At 38.4% G+C, this 12044-nt stretch overlaps 1 protein-coding gene across 12 annotated transcripts in view; it reads left to right on the top strand.

The window, feature by feature from the left end:
- COBLL1 (cordon-bleu WH2 repeat protein like 1) overlaps positions 1-12044 on the top strand; it is a 159880-nt gene that overhangs the window by 128197 nt on the left and 19639 nt on the right. For 10 of the 12 annotated variants that reach the window (XM_073883170.1, XM_025853720.2, XM_073883160.1 and 7 more), the window contains 3 exons: positions 9607-9760; positions 10219-10293; positions 11460-11579. In XM_073883170.1, the coding sequence (XP_073739271.1) occupies positions 9607-9760; positions 10219-10293; positions 11460-11579 (349 nt within the window). The remainder of the gene's footprint in view (positions 1-9606; positions 9761-10218; positions 10294-11459; positions 11580-12044) is intronic. The other 2 variants (XM_073883167.1, XM_073883176.1) reach the window with 1 other exon arrangement.

The raw sequence follows: 12044 nt of genomic DNA on the forward strand, positions 1-12044 counted from the left end.
CTTCTTCCTTCTTCCTTCTTCCTTCTTCCTTCTTCCTTCTTTCTTCTTCTTCCTTCTTTCTTCTTCTTCTTCTTCTTCTTCTTCTTCTTCTTCTTCTTCTTCTCTTCTTTTCTTCTTTCTTCTTCTTCTTCTTTTCTTTTTCTTCTTTTCTTCTTCTTCCTTTTTAAGATTTTATTTATTTATTTGACAGAGAGAGAGAGAGCAAGAAAGGGAACACAAGCAGGGGGAGTGGGAGAGGGAGAAGCAGGCTCCCCACTGAGCAGGGAGCCTGATGCGGGGCTTGATCCCAGGACCCTGGGATCATGACCTGAGCCGAAGGCAGCCACTTAACCGACTGAGCCACCCAGGAGCCCTCCCCTCCCCGACACTTCTTTGTTCTGATCACTGACCAGGAGAGCCTTGATTACCACCATCATCTGTATTTTTAACTTGACCTGAGCTCTGATTTCTCCTGATTTATCTTCTCTTTTTTCATCGGAGATGTATTACTGAGTTAGGCCCTCATCTTTGGGCATTTAAAAAATGTCATTAGTAAGGGATTACCACTAATAAGACTTGGTTATATGATATCTCAAAGTATTATAGGGTTGATGAAATGAAAGCACAGGTTACTTTAGGGAGAAAAATTTAAAAACCTTGCAAGAGTATAACCCAGGTTGTAAAATTTGTGGGTTTTTTTCTGATCCACATGGAGAAGGGCTGAAAAGGAAGTATATTATGGCAGAAGCAGTCCTACTCTGGCTTGAGAGAGAGTCTTGAATCTACCAATAGGTCTGTTGTTGTCATTATTTTTCTCATTGCCTTCTTTGTCTTCTACCTTGAAGAGCAAGCCTTTGAACTTCTTTGTGGCTTGGGTTTCTCCTCTGTACATAAGATTTTGTAACTAAATTTCCAAAGGTCTCTTCCAACTCTAGTGTGATCAAATTATTTTATTCTTCTGTTGTCTTTTAAAATTGGCCTTTAACAGATAAAAGTGCTTTGTTACATGGATCTTTGGTTTGATCAGTGTTAATCAGATAGTGATACCTAGTCCTGGTATTATTTCTCTGAGGATTTTTGAAACTCTAAAGTATAATAATGAAATAAAACATGGATTAACTGACATCTTTCTCCCTGAACTCCTGACCATAACACAAAAGTCAACACCAGTACTTTGGGCATCAATAAAAAGAGGTGAGGATACAAAGTTTGAGGAAGATATGCTCAGGTTAATGAGTTTGTTACCTAGAGGATGCAGGTGTTATCATTGACTAATGAGGAGTTTGAATCTAGAACATTTTGAGAGAAATCTAGTGGCAAGCTTGGCCACCCAGAATCCTCTGAAGGGATTATAATTTTAGTAACCAAAAAAGATAAAAGTTAAAAGTGGTGGTGGTATTTAGACACCTCTAAGTGAATCCAGCTCTAATCTCATTACTTGATGTCATAGAATTTATGATTAAAATTGGCAGAATAGATGACTGCTTACGTGGTGAGGCTTTAATAGCTCCAGGCCCTGATACCACTGCCCTGTTTCTCCTTACCCTACAGACAGTAGTCTGATACCGGACATATCCCCTCTCTTTCTTACACCCCTTCACTGATAGGAGTTTTCTTCATCTAAGTTGACCTAGACAGGCTAAGACTTCCAGTGCTGTCAATGAAGGATCTTAAAACAGGCTTATTGAGAGAACATGGAAGTAGGATATATAAGTCCTAGATTTTTAGGAGTCGGAGAAATCTATTTAAGGGGGGGAGGGTGCTGAAAAAGATTCAGGGCAGCAATACAAACATTCCCTAGCCTCACCGAAATAGCATTTTATTTTTAAAAACTTCATAAAGAAAGAAATTGGCATTTAGGCCTTCATTCAATACAAGTCAAAAAAAAATGCATGTGTGTGTGTATTGAAGTATAGAGGATATGTATAAAGGGTTGAACACCAAAACTTCTATGAGGTAACCTGTATTTGTTGGGATTTATAGGGATTTTTCTTTTTTTTTTTCCCTTACCATTGTATGCATTGTTTGCATCTTATATGAGATTGTGCTAATTTTATGATCAAATCAGTAAAACTGAATTCATTGTGATTGAAAAAAAACTTAACAGCTTTGCTTATTTTGCAAATTCATTACAGTACCTCATACTTCTATATTATATTTACTTTATTATAATTATACATTTTGAAGTTTAAGAAAACTGATCTGTTGTCTAAGTTGTAAAATTATTTTAGAAAGAATTCTTTCATCAAGAGTTAAGAATTCAAACTCAGGGCCACCTGGGTGGCTCAATCAATTGAGGGTCTGCCTTTGGCTCAGGTCATGATCCCAGGGTCCTGGGGCTGAGCCCCATGTCGGGCTCCTTGCTCATCGGGGAGCCTGCTTCTCCTTCTCCCTCTGCTGCTCCCCCTGCTTGTGCTCTCTCACTCTCTCAAATAAATAAGTAAATAAAATCTCAAAAGAAGTTAAAGAGTTGAAACTTGACCTTTGGTTAGTTATGTAAAAGGTCACTCATTGGGATATAATTCATAGTAAATTAAATAGTATGTTTTTAGTATTTATAGAGTATCCAAGTTGGAGAAGGATAATGTGATTCTGGCACTGAAGAAAAAAAAAAAGTATGAGTTTTTAGACAGTTTCAAGGGTGGCTTAGGTTTTCTCCTCTAACCCATTCCTCCCCACATGTGGAAATCATAAACAGAAATAAAAAGCCAAAGCTTCTAATAGAAACATTTAACAATGTCCTTGAAGTTGGGCTACTGTATTTCTGTCCTTTGATTCAAGTTTTTTTCTTCTTTTTCTATTTGCAATTTTTCCTTTACTCTTTTCTACAGAATATACTGATTTCAGTGACCCACATATTATAATTCAACTGTGATTAATAAGTGATCTAACAACTTGTACAGAGCTAGTACTCAGTAAATCTACTGAATGCCATTCAATTCTATTTTCTTCAGCTAAATTTAGTTCCATTTTGAACCAGTAAATCCTGATCTGGGTGTGAATTCTGAGGGATTAAGTATCTGGCATGGTTTTCAACTTGACCTTGTCACTTTCGCTAGAGTGTTCTCTTCTCTGTGCAGGATTTTCCTTTTCACAGACTGTAAAATTCAGTGATGTGCATTCCTGTTAGGGTGCAGTTTTCACTAATGGCAGGCAGACTTAGTGACTCTAACTAAAGTAAATAATTGAACATCTCTAATCATTAACCAAAGCATTTTCCCCTAGTAAGTAGAAACCTGAGTTCTTGTTTTGTAAACCCTTTGGATTTAAATACAGTTTAATCTCAACTTCTTTTAAAAAATTTCAGTCATAGTTTGGCCAAAGGAAATGTATCTTGGTGCTGAAAGCTAAAGACCGTTCTAAATAGTTTTTCAACTTTAATTCTTTACATTAAATTTATGAAATATTCAAATTTATGTATTGTACACATTCATATACCCATCACCAAGATTTAACAAATTAGCGTTAAGTGTTGTGCTTTTATTAAATTCCTTTAAGGTAGGATGGAGCTGCCTGAGGTGACATAAAGGTGGCATTTTTACACATAATGAATTACACACAATGAATTTGGCTTATGCAGTGGACTAACCACCAGTTCCTGAATGCTGGGCACTGTTGAGGTTTTAAGGTTGATCATAATGGTGATGGACTGTACTAGGACTCTTAGCACCACCATCACTGCAAAGTACAATCTTAGAATAAGTACCTCCTTTTATCCATACTTTTCACTCTACATTAGAACCATCATTTGCTTATTTTATTTACAGATCACACTCACATACTTAAAAACAGATGAGCTGCATGTTACATTAGTTAATATTTATGGAGCAGGTACTGTATACTAAGCACTGTGCTGAGTTTTCACACGTCATTTCACATAAGCATCCAGCCCCTTCTGAGGTTTAGGTACTCTTACTTGTCCCACTTCATAGATGAGGAGGCTGAACGTTGCAGAGACACTAGATGGCCATGCTCCCTGGTTCAAGCCCTGACATTATCTCCAAAGCTCATTTGTTTGGTAAGCATTACACTAGGCCGCCTTCCAACTTGCAAACCCTCTAGAAGCCTCTCTCCAGTTAGACACAAACTGACTTTCAAAAATACCGGGTGGCTCATGCCTGACTAATGCAAGGGTAGAGCGGTTAGGACACTATTAGGCGTATACTCCTGAAAGGCACAGGAAAACTAGGGCTTATGCATGAAGCTTAGTTAGACACTAATGGCCTTCCTTGCCTTTTTTCTTTCTTTCTTTTTTTAAATTTTTAGCATTTTATTTATTTTTAATGTTTCAAGTTTTTATTTAAATTCTAGTTAACATATAATGTAATATTAGTTTCAGGAGTAGAATCTGATGATTCACCACTTACCTGTAACACCCAGTGCTCAACACAGGTGCTCTCCTTAATCCCCATCATCCATCTAACCCATCCCCCCTCCCCTCCAGCAACCCTCAGTTTGTTCTCTGTAGCTAAGGGTCTCTTGGGGCGTCTGGGTGGCTCAACGGTTAAGTGTTTGACTTTGGCTCAGGTCATGATCCCAGGATTGGCTCAGGCCATGATCCCGTGGTCTTGGGATCAAGCCCCAAGTCGGGCTCCCTGCTCCTCGAGGAGTCTGCTTCTCCCTCTCCCCACGCCCCTGCCCACCCCACCCCCTGCTTGTGCTCTCTCTCTCTCAAATAAGATCTTTAAAAAATAAAAGCCTTTTTTATATGCCTCCCTCTCTTTTTTCTTTCCCCTATTTTCCATCTATTTTGCTTTAAATTCTACATATGAGTGAAATCCTATGGTATTTGTTTTTCTCTGACTTATTTCACTTAGCATAATACACTCTAGCTCCGTTCACCTCCACATCATTGCAAATGGCAAGATTTCATTCTTTATTATGGCTGAGTAATATTCCATCACACACACACACACACACACACACACACACACACACACACACTACATCTTATTTATTCATTCGTCAGTCAATGGACATTTGGGCTCTTTCCATAATTTGGCTTTTGTTGATAATGCTGCTATAGACATTGGGGTGCATGTACCCCTTTGAATTGGTATTTTTGTATCCTTTGGGTAAATACCTAGTAGTGCAATTGCTGGGCCATAGGGTAGCTCTATTTTTAACTTCTTGAGGAACCTCCATACTGTTTTCCAGAGTGGCAGTACCAGGTTGCATTCCCACCAACAGTGTAAGAGGGTTCCCCTTTCTCTGCATCCTTGCCAACATCAGTTGTTTCTTGTGTTGTGGATTTTAGCCATTCTGGCTGGTGTGAGGTGGTATCCCATTGTAGTTTTGACTTGTATTTCCCTAAGGCCAAGTGATGATGAGCATTTTTTCATGTGTCTGTTGACCATCTGGATGTCTTCTTTGGAAAAATGTCTATTCATATATTAGCCCATTTCTTAACTGGATTATTTGTTTTTTGGGTGTTGAGTTTAATAAGTTCTTTGTAGATTTTGAATACTGACCCTTTATCAGATATGTCATTCGTAAATATCTTCTCCTATTCTGTAGGTTACCTTTTAGTTTTGTTGTTTCCTTTGCTGTGCTTCTTATCTTGAAGTCCCAATAGTACACTTTTGCTTTTGTTTCCCTAGCATTTTGTATGGAACTCATGATGTGTTTACTTAAGCATCTGTGGTGGTTTAGTGAGTCTGCTTTCTAGAAGTAGTCATTCTTGGGTTAGGACCCTCTCTATTCTTACGTGCTGGCTACATATACTCCACCCACATTCCTCAGTATACACCGCTTTTCTTGTTGTAGTCTATTTAGGAACACCTAGATCTTCTAACTTAAACGCTTCTTCTTCTCCTGTGGGCTTTTACCAAGAAAAGGATGTTTGCAGTAGATATAGAACATCCCTTTCTCAAGGTCCAGGGGTTCCTCCACTTTGGTCTTAATGGTGATGTTTTATTTTAACACAAAGTAACTCCCAAGTTTGATTTCTGTTACCTTTCCTTCCTAGCTGATTGAAATTATTTTCTAGTAGTCTTTTTTTTTTTTTTTAAAGATTTTATTTATTTATTCATGAGAGACAGAGAGAGAGGGAGAGAGAGAGAGAAGCAGAGGGAGAAGCAGGCTCCCAAGGAGCAGGGAGCCCGATGCGGGACTCGATCCCAGGACCCTGGGATCATGACCTGAGCCGAAGGCAGACGCTGAACCATCTGAGCCACCCAGGCGCCCTCTAGTAGTCTTTAAAAAAGAAAAAAAAAGCAGGGGCGCCTGAGTGGCTCAGTCAGTTAAGCATCTGACTCTTGATTTTGGCTCAGGTCATGATCCTAGAGTCATGAGGTGGAGCCCAGTGTCAGGCTCTGTGCTGGGGATGGAGCCTGCTTAAGATTCTCTCTCTCCATCTCCCTCTCCCCCTCCCCTACGCTCTCTCTCTCTCTAACAACAACAGCAACAACAAAACTCTTGTCTGTCTTGAAAGACAAGAAATATATATTAAGCTATTTCCTTGAACACTAACACTAATATTATTGTACCCTAGGACAAAACTTCCATTTCCATCATTAATCTGTTGCTGATGATCTAAACTCACCATTCTTATTCCTTGAAAACTCCTGCCCTTGGCCCATCCTACATAAGTTGTTAAATTTACAGTTTTGTCATAAACTTAGTAAGTTTTAACCATTAATTATACCATGGAATCTAGTTATGACAGGTCATGTGTATCTTTCTGGTACCACTCAGTGACAGTCATGCTGTCTTAATGTCTTCTTTCTTAGTCTCTGTGATCCAGTTGCAACTCTAATAATGTATGTCCATTTATATTCATGTTACACCTGCAAAACAGGGTAAAGGGAGTTAAGTTCTGTAGGATAAAGTTATAAAAGATGTGCTCCTTCAAAATGTTATGTGTTTTCTTTTCCCTCAGCTGTCTTCATAAATGCTATTGAAAGTTTTTTAGTAAAACTAAAATCTGTGTATTTTGACAAATTTTAAATTCTTTATCCATAGAAATATCCTGTACAAAAAAATTTGCTTATTTTAAGACCTCTAGGGACATAAATGAAATATGTGAGTCTATTTTTATTTTGTCTTTGAGTTATGGATAGGTTCATATAAACTTGTGAGTCTGCAATATAAATTCCTCCCTTCTAATTTCTGTACCGTATATTTTATTATGACGAAAATTTAAGAGCTCTAACTCCTAAACAGATACTGTCATTTGAGAAATTCGTGACTAATTCAAGTCGTGACTGTTTTTATCAGGTAATAGAAAAGACCAATAAATGACAGTGATTGGGAATCTGGCCTAACGGGGAGCACAGGTTTGTATTCTAGACCTCATGAAAGCAATCAGACTAAGCATGGGAAACAAGTTTTCAGCATGGAAGTAGGAGGAAAATCAAATGCTGCCCTAAATTTGTGCATTCAGCAGTTACTCACTGATCACTTGCTGTGTTCTTACTGGTAAAGTAAGTCTATGAGAGGAAGGAAGCATGCTTTATTAGGGCTTTACTAATAAGTAAATTCATCTGAGAAATAAAATGACATATTCTACTGCTTTTGACACTTATTACATCATTATTTTGAAAAGTGAAGTGGCTGCATTGTTTTAGGAGAATTTTTAGCCTTTTTCCTAATGACTCCTAAACTTGTTAATTTTATAAGATAGCAAATGAAAGTTTCCAAACACAGAGATATATCATTAATCAATAAGAAGAAAACTTTATATTCTACTCAAAATGACATTTAAATACTGCTCATCCAGCTGTACGATACAGTGCATTTCCTCATCAGCCCTTTATTGCCAAGGGTCCTTCTCTTGATTGTTTCAAAAGTCCAAACTGCAGTTGAGGATCTGTCCCCACATCCACTTTGGAGCGGGTGGGGGGTGAGGGGTGGCCCTTAGATTTAATTGGAATTGGCTTTAGTGACTGAATCAGTCTGGGTTTGGGTGGCAGGCTTTAACTCTTTCCGTGATGGATTGGCCTGAAAAGTTCTGGACGAAGGACCACAGTACTAAGGGGAGAGGAAGTTGGTGGCTGCAGCTATTCCTCAGTTGGTATGGAGGCCATTTATGGTTTGACTCCCCATCAGGTCAGCCAGGTGCCACCCTTTCTGCCCCCTGTTAGGAGGAGTTAACCTCAGTGAGAGGTGTTCCATCAAGTGCCTGCCATTGTGGACCTAACTGTGCTCTGTCCCTATGAGATGACACGTAGGGCAAGAGGTGGTCGGAGAGATCTAGGGGCTAGGCAGTTAACTGCCTTAGAAGCCCGCACCCGGACTTTGGCCTTGCCATGCCAACTGGGAAACTGTTATTTGGTTTTGAACAAAGTGACCTAAACAAACAGGTTTTGATAGGATCCTTTTGCTGGTATGTTGAGAAAGGGCTGTAGGGACACAGTGTGGAAGCAGAGTCCATTTAGGAGGTTCTGGGTGATGATCCAGATCATGTGGTAACAGTCAAGCTGGATGAGCCGCCGAGATGGACTTCCTGTGGAGTGTGAGAGGGAAAGGAGATGGGGAGAACTCCAGAGTCACTGTCCTGAACCGATGGAGGGATGACTTGCTCTTTCCTGAAACAGGAGAGACTGTGGGAACAGGATTATTTCTGATGGGAGAGGGGAAAGGAGGGATTATCAGGATCCCAGTTTCAGACAGGCCATGTTTGAAATCGCCTTAGATATTAAGTGGAGATCAGATAGAGGTCTAGGAGGGAGGGATAAGTCTGGAATTAATTGGCATATGAATAATACATAAATCCAAGGGAATAGGGGAGATTACCAAGAGAGTGAACATAGATACTGAAGAGAGTGTATGCAAGGACTGAGATGAAAAAGGGCCCTAAAAGAAAATGGAACGTTGGGATCTGTGCAGACTAGGAATGTGGTGATCTGGAAGTAAGAAAGAGAGAATTTTAAGAGGGTGGTCTATTCTGTCGAATGCTGCAAACAGATCAAATAAATGAGTTCTGAGAATTAACCACTAGTTTAGTTGTGGTGGTGGTCATTGACGACTTTGACAGGAATAGTTTTAATGGATCAAAAGTTGGCAAATATCTGGTTGAAAGTGTTCAAGTGGAGGATGAGAAATTGGAGACAAAAAACTATGAACAACTCTTTGAATCAGGTTAGATGATGTGGCAGTGTGCCAGGAGGCACCAGGCAGCCTGCTAAGGCAGGCCTGTCTCCGGGTCTGCTGACGGTCACATGCCAGGCGTGTGAGCATTAGCCGTGTATAGAGTCGGTGACCTCAAATGACCTTGCTCTGGGTAGACATAGAAATTTTTGAGATGTTTGTCATTAATACGTTAGTACTAAAAAAGAAAGATTAATCAAACCAGCTGTTTTAACATACAGATATTCTTCTTTTTCACCTCTTACTTTACATCCATATTTTCTCCGTATTTTTCTTTGACAGCTAGTTTTTAACTATTATGCTTACGAGTCTTCCACATGATAATTGGTTGTTTGTATGCCATTCTTCCATCCTATTTTATTTTACTTTACATATCCATTTCCTGGCACATGGCAGATGCTCCATAAAGGTTTTCTGAATGAATGACTCTTATGTTTCATACTGGCGTATGAAGCAGTTGATGTAAAGGTCAGCCTCTTCCTGAAGTTCGCTATTAATTTCTAAATGGAGATCGTGTCTGGTCATTTTGTTTCCCAGAGTCCCTGTGGAGCAGGCATAGTGAGAACTGGCTCACTGCAGCTCAGTAGTACATCCGTTGGCAATTCATCTTTGAAGAGGACAAAGCGAAAAGCACCTTCCCCACCCTCCAAAATACCCCTGCATCCAAGTGATGAAAGTAGTCCTGTCACTGGTAATGTTACTTTTCCCATTAACATTATGTGTGTATTAGGTCTTGTTTCATAGAGACAGTAAAGTGATACAGGTTATAAATCAGGTCTTTTTACTAAAAGACAATACTTAAACTTAGGCTTTTAATGAATTTTAATAATATTTAGATAGTCCCTGGTTATTCTCACTTAACTACCTTTTTAAAATCTGCAATAACAAAAAAAAAAAAAAAAAAAAAAAAAAAATTTGTATAGCTCCCTGATCCTAAAATTGAGCATGTGATCATTTGTGAATCTCTTCAGGACACTCTCATTCCGGGACTGACTACCTGTAGGAAGGGGAAGCTAAGTCGATTAAGTGGCTTCTAACAAAGTTAGGGCTCTCTCTTCCCAAATTATATAAAAATAAACTAAGCTGCTAAGGAATTGCTACATTTCTGAATGTGACTTGTTTGTAAGTTGTGCTGCTTCTGTCCCCCAGCCCTGCAGGCAGGACGCACGGTTTCTTCGGATGGTGTTTTGAAAGCAAACTCTCCCGAGGGGCTGCTCAGCCCAGGTAGGACACCTTTATTCCACATCATGTAGCTCCTGAAAGAGACCTTTCATGGCAGTTGAGGAATGAATCTAGTTATAATGCTCTGTCTGTGAAAGAGATACAGATGCTTTGGCTCTATTTCCCAAATTTTATATTATGAAATGAAAAATTTTCCACCCTGGGTTGAGTATGAAATTGGCAGAACTCAAAATTTTAGTTCTATGATGGTACCTTAAGAACTTTCCTTATGCAGTGTCTTATGACTTATTAATGTCCTCCCTAAGAGGGACACATATTAGTCAGGAATGTACCTTAGTGTGTTCAGAAGAAACTTACACCAAGGTGTAAGGTACTATTATTTACACAACTGTACTAGGTATGAATTTGACATACATAGTGTCCTAATTTAGTGGTAAAAATTTATCATGAAGTACTTTCTATTATATGGTCTCATTTTGGATTCTCCAAATAAATGAAATGCCAATAAAAATAAATAATTTAATACTGTTTCCCTATATTTTTAATAGTAGCTATTATAAGAATAAATATAAAATTTCTTAATTCTTAGACTTAATGTTAGGTATAAATGAATCTGACAGACTAATGTCTAACCAAAAATAGAATATTACGATGACAGTACTTTAGCATGGAGATAATTTTATAGGTATGAAAATTGCTCAATATAACCCTATCTAATTTTTATAATTAATATTCATAAACATGGGAGAAACTCAGGACACCCAAATGCCCCTAAATCTTTAATCCTTAGGTGATTTTTAGGAATTTGAGATTTTAACACATCTTATATAAGAATTCTCCTGTCCTCTGTGATTAAAAACATTATCATTATATACCAAGTCATGATTTTTCTTATTTCTTAAGTCTTAGCCAGAATAATATCAATGATACTATTTTGTTCCACAAGGAATTTTATTTAAATAATATCAGACTATATAAGTGAAATGAGAAGATGCGGAAGTATTAGAAAGAAGGTGTGAATGCTATTCAAACTTTGCTTGATACCTATTTCTCTCTCTTCCTTTTTTTCCCCCTAGTTATCTCTTCTTGTTTAACGCATGGATCATTGTGAGCTAACAGATCTGATTTCTTCGAAATGCTTCTTGTTCTCTGCTTGCCTTAACTCTGTTGTCTAAGTGCCATTTCCACAGATTTTACTTCTTTGGCAGAAGCCTCCCTTGGCCCTGGGCTCCCCAGTCTCGAACACTCCACTGTGCCCAGACTACTGGATGAAGCTTCCCTCTCCGAGTGCTCTCGAACGGCCGAGACAGCCGTAGCATCTCTGACATGTAGGTGATGGGGCCTTTCCTGTCTGGTGCTTTGTTTAATGCAGATTAAGATTATCACCACATCAGCATTTCATTACTTGGTCATCCCTTGTGTAAAAAGGTCTCAAAGAAATAGTAGTTTCCCCCTTTCACTTGAAATTCTCTTAGAGGTTTGGAGTTTGATGTTTTCCCTAACCAGATAGATGAATATTGCAAGGCATAAGATGAAAAAATAAGTGGCCTTGGAGGATTTCAGCATTTTCTTCTATTTGGCTTTCTGCTTTTTTTGGCAAAACTCTTTGAACTCTATTATTTCCAGTGTTTAACTTTACGAATATAAAAGAATATATATATATATATTTTTTTTCTTTCTTGGAGTACTCTTTTGTTATCTAGGCATGGCTTATTTTCTGTAGTATTGCTTTTGATTGGGATTTTTATGTTAAATTTTTGGAATTATTTTGTAACCAGATGGCAAAAATGTAT

Source organism: Callorhinus ursinus, unplaced genomic scaffold (assembly GCF_003265705.2).
Source record: "Callorhinus ursinus isolate GAN/ISIS: 27379988/994484 unplaced genomic scaffold, GSC_fseal_2.0 scaffold2, whole genome shotgun sequence".
Lineage (NCBI taxonomy): Eukaryota > Metazoa > Chordata > Mammalia > Carnivora > Otariidae > Callorhinus > Callorhinus ursinus.